Below are 24,963 nucleotides of genomic sequence, written 5' to 3' on the forward strand. Positions count from 1 at the left end.
GCTTCTGCAAGGCATGCCTGTGTAGTTGTAGTAAAACAATATACAGCAGGGGGTGTTCTGACCTCAGGACTTACTTCTTTATAGAGCTATACTATCACTAGTCCTGTGCACTGTCATGCTGTGTGATAGTTGTTATAAAATACACTGAGAGAGAATTCTAGTTATATGTCCCCTTTTCAATCAGGACTGGCTGGAACGTGTTAAAGGACCACTGGTTGCCTTCTTCTGGTTACCAATGTTACTCCTGGATACCTTGTTTTCCAAACTGAACATCCAGTTTCACCGAATATTGTGCCCGATATGACCAGCCTTCATGTTCTACGTCTCTGAACTTGTCTCGTACTTATTTGCAGTTTTGACTTCGTCCATTTCCTCTCTTCACACTTTCACCCCCTCTGCTCTCCCACTCGTCGTCTCCTTCCTCTCCCCTCCTCCCAGCTCTCTCTCTCACTCACTCTCTGTATACTGACTCCCTTGTTCCTAGGCTGGCACCTGCCCAGACTGTTAAGGGAAAGAAAACAGTCCAAGAACCTGCCAAATCTTTGAGCTGGGCTCCAGAGCTTGCCTGGAAGGGGTGGGGTGGCCTCCTGAGTCAACAACAGCCACCGACAGGTGCGGAAGCAATTCCGGGCTAGGGTGGGGGCGGCAGTACCCCGAGACTGGGCTGAATGGAAGCACCAGTCCTGGGCTCCTCTCCTTCCATGTAGCTGCTGCTTGCTCCCTTGGGATACAGGAAACCAACGTGCTTTCTCCAATGTTGTGTACACACTACACAGGATAAATACATGGTAACACCTGCCGGCAGGGTCATACAGGAATGTTAGTCTTCTGTGTATGGGTTACAGCTGTACAGCATCACAACAGCGGTAATGTCCTGTGGACGCAATCACTGCACCTTGTTTTGCACAGAGAAGGACAATAGATGTGCAGACTAACAGACATCTGTTCACCGAATAGCCATATCCTATTGATTCTTGCTTACAGGTTTAGTTCACCTTTTCATAATGAATGATAATGCAAGCGTATACCCTTCCCATCTGCCCCCCCCCCCCCCCCCCCCAGTCCCTGCTGTGGTTGATGAGCTGTCAGTGCCCATGCAACCAGTGTAGTAGTCCAGGGATTTCAAATTCCCACTCTTCTGCCTCTTCTTATTTCTACATCACTTCTGGAATGGATGCTGGCGCTGACCAATCAGAATCGCTTTGATCTGCCCCAGAAGCGCTGCAGAAAGAAGAGGGAGAGGAGTGAGGATTTCAAATCTCCGGAGCACTACACCAACAGTAGTGATTAAAATGCCCACCAGAAGAAATAGAGAGAGGGAATCTTCACAGCAAGGATACAGACAGCAATAAGCACCTGGCAGAGGTTAATACAGTTTCACATTCTTGAAAAATATATATGTATACAGGGAGATTACATAAGATTAGTGCAGTAAGACGCTTTACAATGCGTAGTATAATAGTTCACTATGTTGTTGGTTTCCACAGGGGAACAGGAATACAAAGTTCTTCATAATGAATTATAGTATTGTAAAAGTATAACTAAAGGCAACTTTTTTTTTTTAGTTTTGGAAAGGGTGCAGAGGGATTGGAACCTATGTCAGCTTTTATTGCAGTCTGTGTCCTCGTTGAGGAGGTTCACTCTCTCCATTTGTCCCGTTTACCATTACCATTGAAAGTGACAGTAAAAGTAAATGCCAAATTGTGGGTTGTCCCCAGAGAAGTATTAGAGGGGAAATCTTCCAATGGGAATCCTAGTTCTGGTGACCAAGGAATTTCCTTAATTTGCAGGGATTTCCTCTCACTTCCTGTTTGGTTATGGGACAGGAAGTGGAGGGAAGTCTCTGCAATGGGACACACCCTTACTCTATCCAAAATGGAAAAAAAAAGTTTAGCCTATAGTTCTAATTTAATGATTCTGTTAGTAATAAAGGTTTTGTGTGAGAGCTCCAGAATGGGAGTTTTCATGTAATGCCATTTCTAACTAAATGGGCATTGTGGTTCATTTGTATTCTTGTGTAAATGAAGTTGTAAAATATGAATATATAGTGTACACATGCTAGCTTTATCAATAAAGCAACAAGTACGCCATCCCGACAAGAGCTACACATGGTAAAAGGTTGTGTGTATAGAGCTTTCGTATATAGTATATCTTTTATATGTTTATTTGTTATTTACTATGCTCAAGACAAGTAAATTGTTTTTTAAACTATTTTAGCCAGGTAAATATGAAATATTGCATTAAAAAAATTTAGAGTTACATTTACAGGTAATAGTGGAAGCTGTAGGCTTCTTTTTCACATATTTACCTCTCTGTTAAAAGAAAGTCAATTTGCTGACTTACACATTTGATTGAAAGCCATGCGCTCCCTCTCCGTCCTCTATCTTTTTTTTCTCTTTTGTACCTACCCCTTGTTTATTTTCTTCCTACTTATGTCAAGTGGTCTTAAAATCCGCAGTAAATAAATGAAGCACGTATATTCTTACAGGATTCTTGGTATTCTTTGTCTATTCGAGATCTGAGCAGTAATCCAGTGTTAAACGATTTCCTGGATTTTTTTATGTGTGCAGGGCATCCCTGTATAAAAGGATGATCCCTGCTGCTGTCTTTGGGAGTCAAAATGTGTTAGCTTTCTGCTGGAAATCTGCAGATTATGGATGGACTCCGGCATTGACTTTTTCAAGCACCCTGCTCTCCTTGTGTAGTGTGACTGGTCTTGTATCCAACCCATTGAGGTTTGCTTGAGCAGCCTGTAAGGTGGACCTTCTACGTCCCAACTACTATGTACAGCCCTGTCATGATGTCACTTCTAGTTTTACAAAGTAATATCTGACTGTGCAAAGGCATTTGGTGCACACAAATTTGGTTTTGTGGTCAATGATATCGCCGTACATGTATGTCAGCCGCTTTAAGAGCAATAGCAGGTGCCAGAGGCACAACGCCGGAGCCGATGTGCGTGGGCCACCCGCGATCGCTCCACAGAGAGCCAGAACGGGGATCTGTCAAGGAAAACAAATAGATGCCCATTCTGACAGGGCATGGGGAGAGAGAGATCTGCTGTTCCTAGTGATCAGGTACAGCGATCTCTCTACTCTGAGTCAGTCCACTCCCCCCAGTTAGAAACACCTCCCTAGGGAACACTTAACCCCTTGATTGCCCCTAGTGTTAACCCCTTCCCTGCCAGTGACATTTATACAGTAATCAGTGGCTATTTTTAGCACTGATCCCTGTATAAATGTCACTGGTCCCAAAAAAAGTGTCAAAAGTGTCCAATCTGTCCACCGCATTGTCGCAGTCCCACTAAAAATCGTTGATCACCACCACTATTAGTACATTTTTTTTTTCATAAAAATGCCATAAACATATCCCCTATTTTGTAAACGCTATAACTTTTGCGCAAACCAAACAATACACACTTATTGCAATTTTTTTTAACAAAAATATGTAGAAGAATACATATTGGCCTAAACTGATGAAGACATTTTTTGGGAGGGATATTTATTATAGCAAAAAGTAAAAAATATTGGTTTTTTTTGTTTCAAAATTGTCTGTGTTTTTTTGTTTATAGCACAAAAAATAAAAACCGCAGAGGTGATCAACTACCACCAAAAGAAAGCTCTATTTGTGGGGAAAAAGAACATAAATTTTGTTTGTGTACAACATCGCATGACTGCGCAATTGTCAGTTAAATTGACACAGTGCTGTATCGCAAAAAATCCTTAAGGGGGTAAATTCTTCCGGGTTTAATACAGTTTTTTGCATTAATGGTATAAGACTAAGTTTAGACATGCGTACATTTGACATGCAGGTCAGGAGGCAATATGACACCTCCTTGCCTCCTGTTTTTACCCTGGAAATGTCCCACCAATTCACTGCACTGCATGCGTTTCACACAGTTGAGGGTGTTTAGGGTGTGTCCCCATTTGCTTGAATACTGAGCACGAAAGGAGCTAAACTCATTAATTTAACTTTCCTAAAGAGGCGTTAAACCCCCCCCCCCACCCCCCCCCCACCCCCACCCCCAGCAAAAAATTAAAAGTCAGCAGCTACTAATACTGACTGACTTTTAATATTAGGACACTCACCTGTCCTGAAATCCATTGACTCTCGGGTGCTCCTGCAGCCATTCGTGGTAAGGGAAATCGGCATTGAAGCCTTTGCGGCTTCACTGCCAGTTCCCTATCTGACTCGCCCATCGGCGGGAGAAGGAGGAGGGGGGCCAAACTTCTGAGTGATCTTGCTGTGGCCAGATCTCTTGGTAAGTTTGTGACAGGTACCTGCTCCCCCCCGGAAGGTGGCAAATATGGCACCGGGGGGGGGGGAGGAAGCAGATAAGCAGAGCTTCCACTTTTGGGTGGAACTCCGCTTTACTTTCAGGGTCGGTTCACACTGGGACGACTTGGGATCCGACTTGTACGCCCTCAAGTCGCCCCAGAAAGAGATTCACATTTAAGTGAATGGGAGTGTCTTAATAGACACTACTGAAGTCGCTCCGACTTCAGAGCGTACTCCCTGTACTACTTTGATCCGACTTTGATCCGACTTCAGCCTATTGACTATCATTGAAGTCGGATCAAAGTCGGATCGCCGTCTCGCATGATCCGACTTCGGCATGCGACTTGTGCTCAGATGATCTTGAGGGGGAACTCCGCGCCAATTTTTAAATAAAAATCCAGCATGGGTTCCCCCTCCAAGAGCATACCAGGCCCTTGGGTCTGGTATGGACCTTGAGGGGAACCCCCTACGCCGAAAAAACGGCGTGGGGGGTCCCCCAATCCATACCAGACCCTTATCCGAGCACGCAGCCCGGCCGGACAGGAATGGGGGTGGGGGATGAGCGAGCGCCCCCCCCCCATCCTGAACCGTACCAGGCCGCATGCCCTCAACATGGGGGGGTTGGTGCCTTGGGGGAGGGAGGCGCGCTGCGGCCCCCCCACCCCAAAGCACTTTGTCCCCATGTTGATGAGGACAAGGGCCTCTTCCCGACAACCCTGGCCGTTGGTTGTCGGGGTCTGTGGGCTTATCGGAATCCGGGAGCCCCCTTTAATAAGAGGGCCCCCAGATCCCGGCCCCCCACCCTATGTGAATGAGTATGGGGTACATCGAACCCCTACCCATTCACCTAGGGAAAGTGTCAATTTAAAAAAAAACACTACACAGATTTTTAAAGTAATTTATTAGACAGCTCCGGGGGTCTTCTTCCGACTTCGGGGTTCTCTCCGGTTCTTCTCCGCGCTCTCCGGGTCTTCTGCCGGGCTCCTCCGCTATTTTCTGCTCTTTTGCCGCTCTTTTGCTATAGCGAAGGAGCCCGGTCTTCAATCTTCTGCCTTCTGCCCTCTTCTCCTGATGTTGACACGACGCTCTCTGGGGCTGGAATGCACTCTGAGCGCTCCGCTCTGACTTATATAGGTGGTGACCACGCCCCCTTATGCCGTCAAGTCCCTGGGCATGCTGGGACTGTGACGTTTTAGGGGGCGTGGTCATCACCCAATGACCACGCCCCCTTATGCAGTCATAGTCCCAGCATGCCCAGGGACTGTGACGGCATAAGGGGGCGGGGTCACCGCCTATATAAGTCAGAGCAGAGCGCACAGAGAGCATTCTAGCCGGAGAGAGCGTCGTGTCAACATCAGAAGAAGAGAAGAGGGCAGAAGACGGAAGACCGGGCTCCTCCGCTTTAGCAAAAGAGCGGCAGAAGAGAGCGGAGGAGCCCGGAGGAAGATCCGGAGAGCGTGGAGAAGAACCGGAGAGACCCCCGAAGTCGGAAGAAGACCCCCGGAGCTGTCTAATAAAATACCTTAAAAATCTATGTAGTGTTTTTTTTTAAATTGACACTTTTTCCCTAGGTGAATGGGTAGGGGTACGATGTACCCCATACTCATTCACATAGGGTGGGGTCCGGGATCTGGGGGCCCCCTTATTAAAGGGGGCTCCCGGATTCCAATAAGCCCTCCGCCCGCAGACCCCGACAACCAACGGCCAGGGTTGTCGGGAAGAGGCCCTTGTCCTCATCAACATGGGGACAAGGTGCTTTGGGGAGGGCCCGCAACGCGCCCCCTCCCCCAAGGCACCAACCCCCCATGTTGAGGGCATGCGGCCTGGTACGGTTCAGGAGGGGGGGGGGGGGCGCTCGCTCGTCCCCACTCCCATTCCTGTCCGGCCGGGCTGCGTGCTCGGATAAGGGTCTGGTATGGATTGGGGGGGACCTCCCACGCCGTTTTTTCGGCGTAGGGGGTTCCCCTCAAGGTCCATACCAGACCCAAGGGCCTGGTATGCTCCTGGAGGGGTAACCCATGCCGGTTTTTTATTTAAATTTGGCGCAGAGTTCCCCCTAAAGATTCATACCAAACACAGTGGCGGGGATCCAAGTCGGATCCCCGTTCATTGAAAGTCGGACACATGTCGCAGGGCAATGTCGGATCCAAAGTAGGACGGCTGTCGTGTTGCCCCAGTGTGAACCGACCCTCAAGGCATGCCATGAATGATAACTGTCACAAGTACTTGTGTTCTCAACTGAAATGTCAAGCCCTCAAATGGCAGGTGTCATACCTGATCACGTGTACAGCACCATGACAACTGCAAATCCAACGGAGGCTGAAATGGCAGCATCCTTGACTGTTAAGGATAGGAGAGTTTAGTTTCACTTCAAAGTGGAATTTTAGTCAGGCCCCTTTTGCAGGTATAGCTATGTAAAACATTAAAAATAAGCGCCTATACTGTTTAAAATCCAGTAATACACTGTCTTACCCTGCTCTGCACATGCTCAGTTTCTCTCCATTTTTAAGCACTGACGAGTTTGTAGAGGTCGATCTGCTGACAGCCTTAAAGCAGAATTAAACCCTCCTATCCTTTACAGCCAAGGAAGCTGCTTCTGTTTGATCTGCAGCTGCCATGGTGCTGCACATATGATCAGTTATGACACCAGCCATTTGGTGGTCTGGCAGTTTGGTTGAGGACACACGTACAGTAAATATGACAGTTACCAATCCCAGCATTCCAGGAATGTAAGGGCTCATTTACACTTGCTTCGGCTTCAACACACATGAATGGCTAGTTTACACTTGCTTCAAAACAAGGCTTCGGACAGGCTTAGTTAAAGCTCTCTGAACAGTCCTGTTTACACCTGCTTTTTCTTTGCTTCGGCTCAAAAATTATACCCCATGTAGCTTTAGTGGTGCTTCAAAGCGTCTTCAAAGCTTCCATAGAAGTCTATGGCAAAGTTTGCTTGAAGCCCCACCAAAGCCCCACCGAAGCCTCATCGAAGCCCTACTGAAGCCTCATCAAAGCCCCACCAAAGCACTAAACAAAAGTTTATTATTTAATTAGTTTCAGCAGGAAGGTAAAAGAGCCACCAAGGTTTTTTATTGGCTTCAGTTCTATTTAAATACAGTAAGATAATATCAGCTTTGTACGTTTAGTGAAATATACTGCAAACTTCTTGCTTTGGCTTTATTTCCATACTTTTGAAGGTCATAGCTTGAGTGTTCATTTAAAAATATGACACGCCCCTCTTAGGCTGCATATATATATATATATATATATATATATATATATAAGAGTGGTTAGGGGGAGCACCACAACAGTGGTATTAGAGCCCAGAATTATTTATTTCATCTTTAAAAATCAAGGCTAAAAAAACTTGTTTGGCAACAAAAATGACAGACCCTGAGATGTTTGTAGGTTGCAGACTTAGCTGGTTATGGAGAGCTAATGATGGACCTACCTATACATACCTTCTTTACAGATGTTATATGGGAATTTCAGATGCCTAGGCACAATAAGAATGCCCTCTGAGCCTCAACTTTTCAGTAATATAGAATACTTCATAAGACTGCAAAATCATTTCTGCTTTGCATGTTTTTGCCAACGTGGAGAGCAAAGATGAAGGGTATCAGTAGTGATTAGGATAGATTTTCTAATTGTTGTATCTCCTGGAGCCAGTTGGTGTCTGTCTACCACCATATTCATAAGAGTGTTATCTGATCCAGTGGAAAATGGATGTAGTCTTATGTTAATGGGCTGCTTTAGCACTGTGTGCTCTGGACTACTGCCCACGTCATCCCTCTTATTCTCTATTGTTTAAGTATATGTACACATATTGGAATGTGATTGTTTTGTCAGGAATTATTCAGCTATTTACATAAGTGTTTAGTAACAATGAAATTTAATTATTAAAAAAATGTCTATTACCTTCTTTTTCTAAGTCTTTGTAAAATGTTTGTTTTAGCGCCTGGAGAACACAGTACTTAATCCAGACAGTGCAGATGAAGACCGAATCTTGAGTGTTCGCAGCGGAGAAGGGGAGCGAGACACACTTACTCCTGTCCCAGCGCGCATTCGTGAGATCATCACCCAGAATCTGAGTGATGACTCTCCATATAGTAAGTCCATTTTATCGCTTCTACTTCTGATATCTGTTATCTGACCAGAAGGTTGGTTTTTCAGATATATTTTGCACTGTATGCAAAACATTATATCTTGCTTCTTTCATTACTGTATACTTTTATGGTTTTACTTTTCTGTAATATTTCCCACTTATTCTTCTCTTGCCTTCCGTGGATGCAGATTTCCTATACTTTCATCAGCTGTAAGTAACAACTATTCGATTCTTTAACAAGTTAAGCAATAATATGGATGTGAAAGTTTTTGTGTCACCGGCGCAAAAAAAAATATATATGTATAAAATTAATACGTTTATAATTTGATCTGCTGCAGTTAAATTGTCATAAACCCTAGGCTTAGGAAAAGTTGTATTTAAAAAAGGGGAGTAACTGCTCTGATTCAAACATTTACCAATGATATGTTACCACTAATACAGTGTGTAAACCCTATACATCAACCTCACAGTGTGTATGCCTTATACACCAATCTTCCATTTGTCATATATGTTCTCAAATTTTCATGCATGCTTTGTGCTGAATCTTTTCACCAATTCATGTGCCAAGACCACCTTCTAAAATGGGCACTCACCAGAGCCTAGAAAGAGATTTGCCTTTGGTTCATCTGGGATAACCACTCCACTGGCCTGGCTTTGCTCCAGCTAGTTTACCGCTGGGTGCTCCTCATTTCTCCATATCAATAATGGTGTCCCCTAAAAATTAAACATCCATCATTGCGCAACATGTATGCATAAAATATTTATTTATCTTGACTAAAAAGTATTCACAATAGTTAATGTTTATTAAAAATGTTTTTTGTAAGGTCTCTCCAGCCGTCTGTTTTTGGTATCATAATTGGTATAGAATACATTTAAATAAGCAGTGGGGGAGGGTAAATAAGTAATGGCCCTGTTTACATGTCGTGGATTGGGATTGCCAATAAGTAAAATGGTGGAGGGTTTACTTCCGGTATAGCAACAACTAAAGCAAAACAATGATGCGTTTCCAGTCTTTTGCTTCACGATTAGATTGGCTAATTAACTATCAGTAATGGCATAAATACCATTTCCAAAATGGCGTACCCAGCTTCCTGATGACGCATGTATGTATGCAAAACGTGTAGAGGCTTCTGGGTAATTACGGACGTCACTTCCTGTTTATGGACCCGCACCAAAACGAGGCTTGGAACGCACGTCGGGATAGAGAAACAGAGCGGCCTAACAGATCCTTAACCACTTCCCACCCGGCCACTGCACATATACGGCCAGGTGGGAGCTTCTTCCTTCTGAGTGGATGTTCAGGAACCAGATTCAGAGGTTCAGAGCCCCTCGCAGCGGCGCGATCCCGATGCGCTCATGTCACCCGGACACGGTGCATCTCCGATCGGCAGGAGGGATCTGTGATTGGCCCTCCTGATCACATGACAACTGTGTCCAATCACAGCCGTCATGTGAGGTAAACAGAGAGCTGGTTGCTAGGCAATCGGCTCTCCTCTCCTCACACGGAAGTTGTCAGTGAGGAGAGTAGAGGGGATCGCTGCAGCCAGCCGGTGATCAGTGAGTATGAGCTGTTTTTTACAGCTTTTTACACACTGATCACCGGCCTAGTGTCCCCACACAGTGTAAACACACAATGTCCCCAAAACACTGTCCCCACACATGTCCCCACACACATGTCCCCACACAGTAAAAACACCTGTCCCACATATGTAACAGTAAAATCATATGTCCCAGTGATCATCTGCACACATATGTCCGTGATCATCTGCATACATATGTCCGTGATCATCTGCATACATATGTCCGTGATCATCTGCGTACATATATCCGTGATCACACAAACCAATTATTATACACTTAACAGGATTTTTTTTTACCAAAGACATATAGTAGAATACATTTTGGCTTAAATTTAAGACAAAATTTGATTTTATTGGATTTCTTTTAAAACAGAAACTAGAAAATATTGTTGTTTTTTAAAATTTCCACTCTTTTTTCGCTTATATCGCAAAAAATAAAAAACTGATTTGTGAATAAATACCACCAAAATAAAGCTCTATTTGTGTGAACAAAATTATAAAAATTGCATTTGTGTACAGTGTTGCATGACTGCGCAATTCTTATTGAAAGTGCAAGAGTGCTGAAAGCTGAAAATTGGCCTGGAAAGGAAGGGGGTGAAAGCGCTCAGTATTGGAGTGGTTAAAAACAAATGGCTGGACAGACTCAGTGCCGGTCTTGAGGCACCATAAAGTGTGAGTTGGCATTTTAACTATTGTGAATACTTTTTAGTCAAGATAAATAAATATTTTATGCATACATGCAAACATCCAACATACAATGATGGATGTTTAATTTTTATGGGACACCATTATTTATATGGAGAAAGGAGGAGCACCCAGCGGTAAACTAGCTGGAGCAAAGCCAGGCCAGTGGAGTGGTTATCCCAGATGAACCAAAGGCAAATCTCTTTTTTAGGCTCTGGTGAGTGCCCATTTTAGAAGGTGGTGGTGGCACATGAATTGCTTGAAAAGATTCAGCACAAAGCATGCATGAAAATTTGAGAACATATATGACAAATGGAAATGGACTTTGGAAATATTATATACTTATGTAGATACTTGGCACCTTATCGTCACTTTGCACTTTACAGTGGTTTTGAAATATTATTGATGTTCTAAGGAGTGATAGTTTGCACAATTCAATTGTTCACTTTATTGACACATTGCACTTTATAGTAAGATTGGTGTATAAGGCATATACGCTGTGAGGTTGCTGTATAGGGTTTACACACTGTATTAGTGGTAACATATCATTGGTAAATGTTTGAATCAGCGCAGTTATTCCCCTTTTTTAAAAATAACATGGATGTACCCGTCTGATATGTATTAAAGGGCATGTAAAAGCATACCTTTTTCCTTTAATTTTAGATTAAAGTCCGGAAGGGAGCCGCCCCCCTCTATTTGGCCTAATGACAACTGTCACCAAGATAGATAATGAGGGGAAAAAACAACAATTTAGAGTTGTCACCAGAACAGTAGGTGAGGCCAAATTATTCAATGGGAAATGTTCTGGGGAGATTTCCCCCCAACATTGCCATATTAACCACTTCAATACAGGGTACTTTAGCACCTTCCTGCACAGGCCAATTTTCAGCATTCAGTGCTGTCACTTTTTAAATGACAATTGCGCAGTCATGCTATGCTTTTGGTGGTATTTGATCACCTCTGCGTTTTTTATTTTTTGCTAAACGAAAAAAAAAAAGTTTTTCTTTGTTTTTGTTATAAAATTTTGTAAATACGTAAGTTTTCTCCTTCACTGATGGGCACTGATAAGCGGCACTGATGGGCACTGAAAAGTGGCACTGATGGCTGGCACTGGCAATGGATTTCACTGATAGGCATCACTGGCAGGCATTTTTGAATGGCACTGATTTGCAGCTGCCTGGGCACTGATTGGCATTTCCATGGTGGTCTAGGGTGGCATACCTGGTGGTCCAGTGTGGTGGCCATCCCTGGTGGTCCTGGCGGCATCCTGGTGGTCCTGGGTGGGCATGCGAGGGGTGGGCTGCACTGATAAAGAATTAGCACAGACCCCCCTGTCAGGAGAGCAGCCGATCGACTCTCCTCTACTTACATCAGATGCTAGTGAGGAAAAGCCAATTAACAGCTCTTTCTGTTTACATCATGATCAGCCATGATTGTGTTATGGAAATGATTAAGAGCTCCAATCGAGCCCAAGGTTATCTGCTGCTGTCTCTAATTGAAAAGTGTGGATATGCATGCATATAAAAGTAAACACTCTGAGACACGCTCAGCTCCGTTACTTCTTACACTTCTAATTTATTCAAGGCGGTGCTAATGTTTTATACACACAAATACGTCATTGCTATGTTAGTCTAATAGGTACATCTCATTGGTTAAGAAGGAGAAAAGAAGATGGAGAATCTTCATAACGAGGTTTGGCTGTCCTTGGTTTTATCTTCAGTTCCGCATTCTTCTGATGTGTGGGATGTAGGGGGTACCCGCCATTTTGAGAAAATATAGGAACAGAGCTAATCTGTATACTTATATAATGAGTAAGGAGAAAAATATGTATGCACATAAGAAAATAGACATTTTCAGATTATTATTATTATTATCTACATCACATTCCTTCACAATCCCCCCTAAAATGACTATTTTCTCTTTTCTGTCCCTAATACTAAAGGTCCTACTTTGGCCTGGCCCTTCTCCTCAGCAACTCTTTTAGGCTGTATATAGAATTGGGCAGCAACTGTTCACTACCCTCCTCAATACAGCTGGAGAGGTGCAGTCAGGTGCTATCTATCCCTATAACCCTATAGGATTGTGAGGTTTTGGACAAGGAGTGACTGTAGGAGAGTGAAGGGTTTGTCATCTTCCATCATAAGGGGGTCCTCTTCTTCTTGGTGGAGAAATGTAGGTGTGCTATTCTCTACAGCCTTGCTCATTAACTTTTTTTCAAAAGGTAGAATACAGCATACAATCAGGGCTAAAAGGACCAGGATTATTAATACCGTTACCCGTATCTGGGCGAGCACCTTCTGCCACCCACTCATCCAGCTAAAATATTGATCCCATGGGTCTGTGATACCTGAGTTCTTCTTCAACTCCAGTGACAGATCTTCTAATTTCTTTATAGCTAGAGTAACCTTACCATTTGGGCCAGTATTATCAGGAATGTATGTACAACAGGTTCCCGTTTTTTCCTATGATTTTACAAAACACCTCCTTTCCCAGCTAGCACCATGTCTAAGGCCATCCGGTCCTGGAATGTCATGTAGGAAGTGGGGGCTAACTGGTCAGCAATTCGCTGGAGGGCATCTTTAGAGTAATTTACAAATCTCTGTTGGTTATAATATGTGTAGTGTCAGGTCACCTAGAGGCTGGGTGACAGATGCACACCGTTGGGATCAGGAGTGCACCGCAAGGTAGTGGACCCTACGGCTGACTGCTGCGGCTTAAACCCTGGGAGGTTCAGGAATCAGGTCTACTGGATCACTGACACAGATCCCACTGGGAGCTAGAGCATAGATTCCCCAGGGCGCTGAGTCTAAGAGCCAGCAGGTGTTCACCAGAGCCTTTAATGGTAAGGATGGACTGCGCTGCAGTCTGGCTCCAGGTCACGGCCCCCAGGGTCTCACAGCTCACGCTCACGGTAGACTACAGGAGAAGAGGAAGGAGGCAGCAGGCTGGAACATCAGGGTCACAGGCAAACAGGGATGGTCGGGAACAGGCCAAAGTCGGTAACAGGAATCAGATGTAGGAAACACAGCAAGTACACATAGAGGCTAACACACAATGGTTGATCAGCACTGCTGGCTTGCGGTGCACAGGTTAATATAGGGTTCCCTGATAGGGCCTGGGGTGGGGCTATGCTTAGAGGAGAGGTTACAAAAGCAGTCAGGTGAGGGTCAGCTGGTCTCTAGAGATGAACACATGGAGACAGGTATGCTGATCGACAAACTCTATTGCATAACCATGACATGTAGTTAATCCAATCTACATTCTTGCTGACAGTTGTTATGGGGATCAAAGACTCAAAACCAGCCTAATTAGTCAACACATCAGACTGTAACTGTAACTGTTGTGGAAAGTAACAACCAAGTCTGGGAGCTGAACCAAACAAAATGTCATAAGGGGATAGGGCATGTTTCCCCTGGGGGTGTGTCTGACACTGAACAGGGCAATGGGCTAACTGTCTGGCCAACTCATGTTAGTCTCTTGGGCCATCTTTAACATCCTGTTTTTAGTGTCCCATTCATCCTTTCTACCTTCCCGCTACTTTGAGGGTGGTATGGGGTGTGTAGTGCCAACTGAACCCCCAGTGCTGCCCAACTCTCTTTAGTAAGGGTTGCTGTTAAGGCTGGTCCCTGATCTCTCAATATCACCTCTGGGACCCCAAATCTACATACTATCTCACTTAGTAGTTTCTTAGCTGTGGTCCTGGCAGTCGTGACCACTTCCACTAGAGCGTATTCGAATCTGCCACTTCTTGGCACTTGAGAATGATCAATTTGCATCCTCTGGAATGGGGTATAGGGCTTTTGCCAGGTGCTTCTTCTGTGTTTTTTCTGTGCGTCCTGGGTTACATTTGGTGCAGATAATGCATGATCTGCAGAAGTTGTCGGTCAGTGGAGTAACTCTTGGTGCAACACTTGTTGATAAGAGAGTTCATAAAAGTCTTTGTCAAGTGGGCAGCTCCATGTGCCCATTGCACCACGGCTGGGTACATACTCCTGGGTAGACAAGGCTTCTTGTTGCACTCGAATAGTCCATTTCTGAGAGTTGTTCCTCTCCGTTTCCAGCTTTCCTTCTTATCAGGACTTGTTGTTTCCTGTAGTTCTTTTAGATAAACTCTGTCCACTGGGAAAGTCTGTAAGTAAGCACGGGGTGGTCTTCTACTACCACCCTACTGTCCACTTCCCATGGACCACCAGCTGTCTGTTTGGCAGCTGAATTGGCTAGATGATTGCCTTAAGCTTCCTTTGAGTTCAGTTTGTCATGTGCTTTTACTCATAATAGTCACTTGGGTTGTGAGAAGCAAGGCATTAATCAAGTTTTCACAGGTGTTCCTGCAGCCATCAGGAATCCTCTGTCCTAGATAACACCATAATCATGGGTAATGCTGAAAGCATATCTTGAGTCCATATAAATGTTGGCTCTTTTTCCCTCTGCCCATTTACATGCTGTAGTAAGTGCTTACAGCTCTGCCTCCTGTGCAGACATCACCGGTGGTAAGGCTACTCCTCCTTTCCCCCCTCGAGAAGTGGAAGAAGGGTGATAGGATTCAGTGTTTGACAACTTAATAGAGTAATGCTGTCCAGTAGGAGGGAACACAGGAGTCTCAAGTGTCTGGTAGTGGACAAGTGTTTCGGCTGGATCTTGGTTGAATATGGCAACAACATCATGGGGAGCAAGCAGAACGAGGCAGTGTCCGAGGACCAAGTTCAAAGTTTTGTCAAGCAAGGCTTGTATAGCAAAGCCAGCTCGCAGACACAATAGGCCTCCTCTTGCTACCGCATCCAGCCGACAGGAATAATATCCTATGGGGCGTAGGCTGATGCCGTGTGATTGGGTGAATACACCTGCAGCATGTTCCAGACGTTCGGATACAAAGAGCTTGAGCGTTTTGTCGTAGTCTGGGAGCCCTAGCGCCTGAGATGGCACACTTGAGGGCCTCAAACTTAGATATTTCTTCAGGAGACATCTGGAAGGGTCTGATTGCAGAGCATCAGTAGGAAGGCTTCTGGAATCCATGCTCTGCACTAGGAAATTAGTCCAAAGAAAATGACAGGTGTTGAGCACCACTGCAATTTGGGCTTTGAGGCTCTGCAGCCCTGGTTGGCAAGATAGCACAACAGGCTTTCTGAGGTGACTTCAACAGGGGGTAAGTCAGCTGCACAAAGGAGAAGGTCATCAACATGTTGGAAGAGAATCACTTCCGGGTGTTCCTCCTGTCATGTGTCAAGGATGATAGCCATAGCTTTTGCAAACTGGCTTGGAAAGTTCTGTGCCCCTTGTGGCACAACTGTTTAGGTATGTTGCCGTTTCTTTCCGTGGATGAATGCAAAAAGGTACCAGCAGGAGGGGTGAAGGTGGACACTGAAGAAAGCGTTTGTAAGGTCCACCTCTGTGAGGTATTTTGCAGTCAAAGGCATCCACAGCAGGTACCTGGTTCTTCTTTAGGATTCTCTTCTTGGGGTTATTGTGGTTTCCGGGGCAATGAAGCGCCCTCTTTTAGCTTGACTGAAACTGGTGGCACCTTTAAGTGACCGTTGTCTTCCGGTCCTGTGGACCATAGGCACGCAGGGATTCTGTCAAGTACTTCCTGCAGTATTGAACTTGAAGTTTTTGCTTCATTAAGTGTCATCAGGAGAGGCAGAGAACACAAAGCAGATTAGTCTTCTAAAGATAGGGGAGTATGTAACTTCATCCCCCCTTCAGGCGTGTCCTGATTGAGGCCTGTAGTCCGGACAACACATCAGCTCCTAGTAGATTCAAGGGACATGTAGAGGACACCACAAATCTGGCAAGCAAATCAGGAAATGTCCCCACTTGGAGTGGCTCTACAAATGGACTGGAGCGGAGCAACCCATCCACTCCCACGCAGGAAACGTGTGTGTCTCTTTTCATAGTGGGAGAAACTCAGATCATCAAAGGCCTGTACGAGTTTAGTATGATACTTCTTCAGACTCCCCTTTATCTTGGGTAATATCTTGGATTGTGGTCTTCTGATCCGTCAACTTCTCCTTTGCCCAGTCGTGGAGTTGTGCACAGAACTCCACGCCTGAGGTGTAGGAAGTGGCACTTGTCAGGCTGGCATCATTGAAGGCCGTCTGCATGACTGGCCAAAAGACATGTCCTGCTTTGATTTGGCATAGGCTGATCAAGTCTCTCCAGGCAGCTGAGTAAGTTTCTTGTATCTGCACTATCCTGTGGTAGAAGGGAATTGGCTACTTCTCTGGGTCAGGCAGACTTGTCACTAAGGCCGCTGCTTGTGATAGAGTAAAAGCGACATACATCACTGGTGCCCCTTCTGGTAACCGAGACTGTTGTTGGGGCGGGGGCTGGCAAGAGGCACTGTTCCTTACGGTTGCCAGCATGTGTTTGAGATCCTCTCGGAACTGAGAGTCTGGAGCCGGATTGGGGGTTAAATCAGTGGGTGGCTTTGCTGCCTGCTGTTGGGCTTCCCACTCAGATGCTTCTTCATCATTAACATATCCGGCCTGGGAATGTGATGCTCCCGTATTGGGGAAGACAGGTGTGTGGTATGAATCATCTTGGTTTAAAACAGGGAGGGCTGGGTACAGGCTGTTTAAGCTTAATGGGTGTACCAAGATGGCCGCCGGCAGGAAGTGCACTGGACTGGGTAGAAAGTGAAGGCATGGGTGCACTAAGATTGGCCGCCGGGCTGAGTTGTCACAGTGGGTTGTGCTTGGGTGGTGAGAAAGGAGTGGTTGTTAGACGGAGGGCAGTGCTGTCCCTCCCCTCCTTTGTTTCAAGTTCCAACATATCATCAGCTCTGTGATACACATACATAATACAATCGCCATCTTTCTTAACTTCCTTTATCCAATTTTCTTTATCACACAGGATTTTTCTCCCTGTTTCTTCAGCAACATAACTTTCGCCACTTCTTTCAACTTTGTTAACTATTTCAACATCTTATCTCCTCTTCACTATCACATTCTTTTCTCTCTCTGTTTCTCGGCTAACGGCTTGAGAGGAGAATACATACAACCAAGGGGTTAATATTCTTTCTCAGTGTTCTTATCAACAAATTCCTTGGGTGGGAGCACATAAAACTGCGCTCCTAGCTTCTACTGTTTGCTATAACCCTGTAATGTACGGTTAATCTCAGAACAAGAACAAACACATCTGGGGTAGTGAGGAGCAACGGCCCGTGACCCAACAGATCCCCCGGGCAGCCCCCCCTCCGACCTTAACCAGTCCCCAACCCCTCTCGTGTAAAGCAAACAGTAAACCACAAATACACTCACGACAGGACATTACACCTGCCACTCTTCGAACTGCAAAATTTCAGCAGGCTAAGATAACCCCAGGGGCAGACAACTCCCCTTAAACCCAGTTAAAGGCCGTCATTACAGTTACTCCCAGAGGCCGACAGCTCATCTGGGGGTGATACATCTGTAATGCTTTCAGACTGCAACGCCAGCAGCTGAGATAACCCTCAAAGATTCAACGAACCCAGAGTAACCCGTCCCATAACCGACTGCCACAATAACCCATCTCACTCCAGAGGCCGACAGCTCATCTGGAGATGAGAACACACATGTAGCACTTTTAGACTGCTGAGTTTCGTAGCCCAAAGAATGGCAGACAGTGAACAAATACAGTCAGCAGAAACCCATTGACAGGTTCGTTAAAACAACCTCAGGCGAGGAAATACCTGCCTCTAAGACAGTCTCAGCATACCGACAGAATCCAGCCGTCAACCGAAAGATAAGAAAGTCGTACAGTGGTAAGAATATAAATAAGACTTACCGGTACTGTTAGGGCTGCGCAAACCCCTGTCTCATCAATCAGTTAACGCCCAAATGCTTATCGCGGTACGGCTTCGACTGTAGCCTGAGGTCCCGGGTTTCGGCACCAGCTGTTATGGAAATGATTAAGAGCTCCAATCGAGCCCAAGGTTATCTGCTGCTGTCTCTAATTGAAAAGTGTGGATATGCATGCATATAAAAGTAAACACTCTGAGACACGCTCAGCTCCGTTACTTCTTACACTTCTAATTTATTCAAGGCGGTGCTAATGTTTTATACACACAAATACGTCATTGCTATGTTAGTCTAATAGGTACATCTCATTGGTTAAGAAGGAGAAAAGAAGATGGAGAATCTTCATAACGAGGTTTGGCTGTCCTTGGTTTTTATCTTCAGTTCCGCGTTCTTCTGATGTGTGGGATGTAGGGGGTACCCGCCATTTTGAGAAAATATAGGAACAGAGCTAATCTGTATACTTATATAATGAGTAAGGAGAAAAATATGTATGCACATAAGAAAATAGACATTTTCAGATTATTATTATTATTATCTACATCACATTCCTTCACAATTGGACATGGCTGATCACGTGGTAAAGAGTCTCTGTCAGATCGGAGTTGCGGTGTGTCAGAATGACACACCGCAACAACGATCACCGTGATGCGCGCCCCCGGGGGGGGGGGCGTGCAGCAGCTTGATATCCTGGCGACGTCATATGTCGTCCGGTCAGGATATCGCAACCACTTTGCAGACGTCATATTGCTATATGGCGGGCGGCAAGCGGTTAAGACAGTGCTCTACATACAGAAGATGTACATGTGGACTGAGGTCATCTTAGAAAAAGAAATTCTTTGTTCAATGAAAAATCATTTTTATTGTAGGGTGTGTGTAACAAAGCGCTTTCTTAACCACTTGCTTATTGGGCACCTAAACCCCCCTCCTGCCCAAACCAATTTTCAGCTTTTAGCGCTGTCACTCTTTCAATGACAATTACACAGTCATACAACACTGTACCCAAATGAAATTTTTGTCATTTTTTTCCCACAAATAGAGCTTTCTTTTGGTGGTATTTGATCACCTCTGGGTTTTTTATTTTTTGTTAAAAATAAACTGCTCTGATGGGCACTGATAAGGCAGCACTGGTGGGCACTAATAAGCGGCACTGGTGGGCACTGATAGGTGGCACTGGTGGGCACTGATGGGCGGCACTGAAGGGCATTAGCAAGTCCTAGTTGCAATCTCGAAACACCCAATAAGAGGACAATATGCGACTGGTCTAAACTACGTGGCATGTTCACCAATGCCAGGAGCCTGGCGGACAAGATGGGTGAACTAGAGATACTGTTGTACAAGGAGGATTTGGATTTTGTGGGAATTTCAGAGACCTGGTTCAACAGCTCTCATGATTAGCTGGCAACCATTCAAGGGTATTCCCTTTATCGCAAGGATATAGAGGGTAAAAAAGGGGAAGGGGTATGTCTATATATCAACAATAATGTACAAGTGAATGTGAGAGATGACATCACTAAGGGAGCTAGGGAGGAGGTGGAATCCTTATGGGTAGAGCTCCAAAGGGATGAAACTAAGGGGAAAGTAATACTGGAAGTATGCTATAGGCCCCCTAACCCGAGGGAGGAAGTAGAGACGGATCTCCTATCACAAATTGGATTAGCAGCAAGGATGGGAGGTGTTATCATAATGGGGGATTTTAATTATCCAGACATAGACTGGGCGGAGGGAACCGCGCATTCATTTAAGGCTCGCCAGTTCCTAAATGTCTTGCAGGACAATTTTATGGGTCAGATGGTTGACGCACCAACTAGAAATAAAGTGTTACTGGATCTACTGATTACCAACAATACAGACCTGATCACCGATGTGGAAATATGGGACAATTTAGGTAACAGCGATCACAGGTCAATTGGCTTCAGTATAAACCACACAAATAGGAAACATAAGGGGAATACAAAGACAACTTCCCTAAACTACAAACCTTGCTAGAAGGCATAAATTGGGATAAAATCTTAGGAACAAAGAACACAGAGGAGAGATGGGTTTGCTTTAAGAGCATAATAAATAAGGACATTAGCCAATGCATCCCTGTGACAGACTCACCCAGGACAGAGGCTATTGGAGGGGACTGAACGCAAGCCACTTGCCCACCGATTATGGGCCCTAGCATTTGGGGGAATGGTGCTCTCTGTGAGCTGTATGCCTGGGGACCCTGGGGTTGGTGTTACTTTGGATTCAGCTCCATGTCCCCCCAAAACACACAGACTCTGGAACCCTTTATATGCCATATTAGAATGATAAGACTGAATTATACTGTTGGGACACATCCTGTGAGGAGATGCTAATGTCATCAACTCCACTCACCTGTCTGATGTCAGCTATAATGGGTTTAATGTAAATAAGTTTAGTCTAGGTTCTAAGGGTATTCAACTCATTGTTGTTTGTTCTAATTAACCCTGTGTTGATGTTTATGGTAATGTATGTTAATTGAATGAGCTGATCACATTGTCCTCTATACAATGTAGGAGACGGGACGACTCCTATTGGAGCTCATGTTAATTAGGTTAATTAGGTTAGCTTTGAGTCAGCCTGGTGTATAAATGTGTGTGAGATCTCAAATAAAGAAGTAGTTCTGATGTACTCCAAGACTGGTGTTGTCTAGTTCTTGGGGGTTCCTATAGCCAGATCCATTGGACTCGTGTTCCAGAACTTAGGAAGCAGTATACTGACGGAAGCACTCCAGCGAAGTGAGGGACGTTCCGTGACATTGGTGGCAATCAGCGGGAAAGCTTCCTGCAGTCTGGGACATCCAAACCTCCAACTGGATCCAAGATCAGCATAGCAGACTTCAGTCACCCCAGCGGAAATATGGACCTGGCATCAGAGTTCCCGGGGCTGCTGCGGATCATCCTTTCAACATACACCAGGACTGTGTCTAAGGATGAATACCTGGAGCTCAGGCAGCAAATTCGGGTGGAGCTCTGGATTGCAGCCCTCCGTCTCGCTGGTATAAAACAGGGCAAGTGCTTTCCAACCCAAGAACAACGGGCCAGTGACCAACGGGCATTGCGGATGGCATTCCTGGGAGAGCAGCCCCAGGAGCAATGGGTGACTGAGTTGGACAAGTTGGTCCTGCAGGAGATAGAGCTGGACAATCGTTATCGGGCTCTGCAATGGCACACAGAGGAGGGATAGTTAGGGGAGACAACAGAATGCTCTCCGGAGGGATATGACTTTGGCGGCCCTGGATTGCTGTGGGAGAGCCTTACAGATCTTTTTATGTTTGGCGATGAAGGGGAACCTGACCTTGAGGACCTGAGAGAATATAGAGAGTCTATGCTCGGTCTTGCAGGGGTCTCAGAGCTCAAACCTGATCTGGACCATTTGCTAAGGAAGGAACAGCATCAGGAAAGGGCATACAGGAAACTGCTAGAACAAGTTCAGCAGCATGCCAGAGAATCGGCAGTGGAAAATCCGGAGATTGCCGTCCCCAAACCTGAAGTGCTGACAACAGGGCAGAGCTCTGCTAACCTCTGCCCAGAAATGATAGCATCTTCTGGGTTCCATGGACAGAAGATGGTGAACCTCTATCCCCAGACATCAGTTGCAGAGACATGGGGTTTGATTGACTTTTCTGCTGAGGAAGAACAACCCGATGAGCCTCCAGCAGAAGAGCTGCTATCAGGGCCAAAGTTCACTGTGTTCTGCCCAGCACCAACAGTGGCTTCGGCCTTCTTGAGAGAAGAGGTAGTCGGCCTTTCTCCCACAACACTGACAGGGACATGTGATTTTCTGCCAGCAGCATCTATGGAGTTAAAACAAACTTCTCCAGCTGAAGATCTGGTAACTGAACAAAGGGTCCAAGACCTCTGTCCCACACTTTTACCAATTCCAGAGACTGGGGATTTAATAGACGTTTCTGTAGAGGAGGAACCACCTGGCAAACCCCCAGCAGAAGTGCTGGCAACCGGACAGAGGGTCCAAGACCTCTGCCCCACACCTGCAGCAATTGTGGAGGCTCAGGGTGAGAAGATGGCAATCACTTCCCAGCAGCAGAAACAGGGGGAGAAGGGAGAGGATGTGTGTGTTGTCCCTCCCCAACAGTTGGCCAGGGTGGAGGAAGCGGGCTTTCCTCCCCAGCAAAGATCCGTGCACCTGGGAGACAGTACCATCAACATGTCGTCCCAGCGGCCAGATGAGGGAATGGAAAAGGAAGCAGCCGGCTCACCTCCCCAATGGCAGCTACACAGTTTGTGAGTGGAGGAAGCCAGCCTCCTGCCCCAACGGTTAGCCGGAGCGGAGGATGCGGAGTCCCCAGCAGAAGTGCTGGCAACAGGGCAGAGTGCTACCAATCTCTGCCCAGCACCGGCAACAACTACAGAGTTCCAGGAAGGCGGGGCAGTCGGCCTCCCTCCCCAACAGTTAGCTGGAACAGATGGTGTGGGGTTTCCAGCAGAAGGGCTGGCAACAGGGCTGAGGACTGCTGGACTCTGCCCTCAACTAACAGAGGATGGATTTCCTGTGAAGGTGGATGGGACTTCAGTCTCCACCTGTATACCCCAGGGATTCTGGGCAGTGGGCCCAGATCCCCAACAGCATGACAGAGTGAGCCCAGTCACCCTGTCTTCTCTCCAGCGGCAGGAAGGACTCCAGGGAGAAGGGCCAGTCCAGGCCTCTCCCCAGCGGCAGATATGTTCTCTGAGAGAGGCAGAGGTTGGCTGGGTGAGTAATGCTTTGTTTGGAACAATTTATTTGGGGTACTGTGTGGGTACAGGCATTAGAGGACTGGAGCTACTTACTAACTTCGGAGTCAACCCATCTGGGGTCTCCTCCTGTGTTAGTCTCCTGCCGAAAGGGGAGAAATGTGACAGACTCACCCGGGACAGAGGCTATTGGAGGGTACTGAACGCAAGCCTCTTGCCCACCGATTATGGGCCCTAGCATTTGGGGGAATGGTGCTCTCTGTGAGCTGTATGCCTGGGGACCCTGGGGTTGGTGTTACTTTGGATTCAGCTCCATGTCCCCCCAAAACACACAGACTCTGGAACCCTTTATATGCCATATTAGAATGATAAGACTGAATTATACTGTTGGAACACATCCTGTGAGGAGATGCTAATGTCATCAACTCCACTCACCTGTCTGATGTCAGCTATAATGGGTTTAATGTAAATAAGTTTAGTCTAGGTTCTAAGGGTATTTAACTCATTGTTGTTTGTTCTAATTAACCCTGTGTTGATGTTTATGGTAATGTATGTTAATTGAATGAGCTGATCACATTGTCCTCTATACAATGTAGGAGACGGGACGACTCCTATTGGAGCTCATGTTAATTAGGTTAATTAGGTTAGCTTTGAGTCAGCCTGGTGTATAAATGTGTGTGAGATCTCAAATAAAGAAGTAGTTCTGATGTACTCCAAGACTGGTGTTGTCTAGTTCTTGGGGGTTCCTATAGCCAGATCCATTGGACTTGTGTTCCAGAACTTAGGAAGCGGTATACTGACGGAAGCACTCAAGCGAAGTGAGGGACGTTCCGTGACATTCCCATTGGGTAATAAATTTAAAAGAGCGAACAAAAGTCCTAGATGGCTTAACTCCAATGTAAAAATGCATATAAAAGCAAAGGAGAAGATCTTCAAAAAATACAAGGTTGAGGGATCATCATCAGCATTCAGACTAAAGAATGCCACAAGAAATGTAAGGGTGCAATAAGGACGGCTAAGATAGAACATGAAAGACACATAGCGGAGGAGAGCAAGAAAAATCCCAAGAAATTCTTTAAGTATGTAAACAGTAAAAAAGGGAGGACAGACCATATTGGCCCCCATAAAGAATGAGGAAGGACATCTGGTTACAAAGGATGGGGAGATGGCGAAGGTATTGAATTTATTCTTCTCCTTAGTCTTCACGAGGGAATCAAGGGGCTTCAGTAACCAAAACTGCAGTGTTTATCCTCATGACACATCACAGGAAGCACCTCCACAGAGAACAGAATTAAAATTGGACTTGGGAAACGTAACATTAATAAATCACCGGGACCAGATGGCTTGCACCCGAGGGTACTTAGGGAACTCAGTCAAGTAATTGCCAGACCTTTGTACCCGATTTTTATGTATTTTGGTGTAGTGTTTTTCACTTTAAGGTCCTCACAGAGGACAAGCGGGCACTCTTTATGTCTGGAGAAAAAGAGATTTAATCTCCAAATATGGAAAGGCTTCTTCACAGTGAAAGCTGTGAAAATGTAGAATAGACTCCCTCAAGAGCTGATTCTGGCCAAATCTTTAGATTGCTTTTAAGAAAGGCCTGGATTCTTTCCTAAATGCACATAATATAACTGGATACTAATATTTATAGGTAAAGTTGGTCTGGATGGACTTGTGTCTTTTTTCAACCAAACTAACTATGTAACTATTTCCATTTCCATGCCTCTAGCGGCTCAGCATGGCTATATGCCAAGTGGAAGCAGGCCTGAAGACGTGGCAACTTATTTGTTCCTAGGCTTCCAAAAGCTCCATATATACCTTGTATAAGGAAAACCAGTATAAGATTC

The 24,963-nt window shown here is 45.5% G+C and overlaps 1 protein-coding gene across 1 annotated transcript in view; it reads left to right on the forward strand.

Annotated features, from left to right (window-relative positions):
* The window catches only part of LOC141139518 (uncharacterized), a 199,944-nt gene that overhangs the window by 13,915 nt on the left and 161,066 nt on the right, over positions 1 to 24,963 (forward strand). Inside the window, exon 2 of the mRNA XM_073625735.1 lies at positions 8,228 to 8,381. Within this exon, the coding sequence (XP_073481836.1) occupies positions 8,228 to 8,381 (154 nt within the window). The remainder of the gene's footprint in view (positions 1 to 8,227; positions 8,382 to 24,963) is intronic.

This window comes from Aquarana catesbeiana, linkage group LG04, assembly GCF_042186555.1.
Source record: "Aquarana catesbeiana isolate 2022-GZ linkage group LG04, ASM4218655v1, whole genome shotgun sequence".
In the NCBI taxonomy this organism is placed as follows: Eukaryota; Metazoa; Chordata; class Amphibia; order Anura; family Ranidae; genus Aquarana; species Aquarana catesbeiana.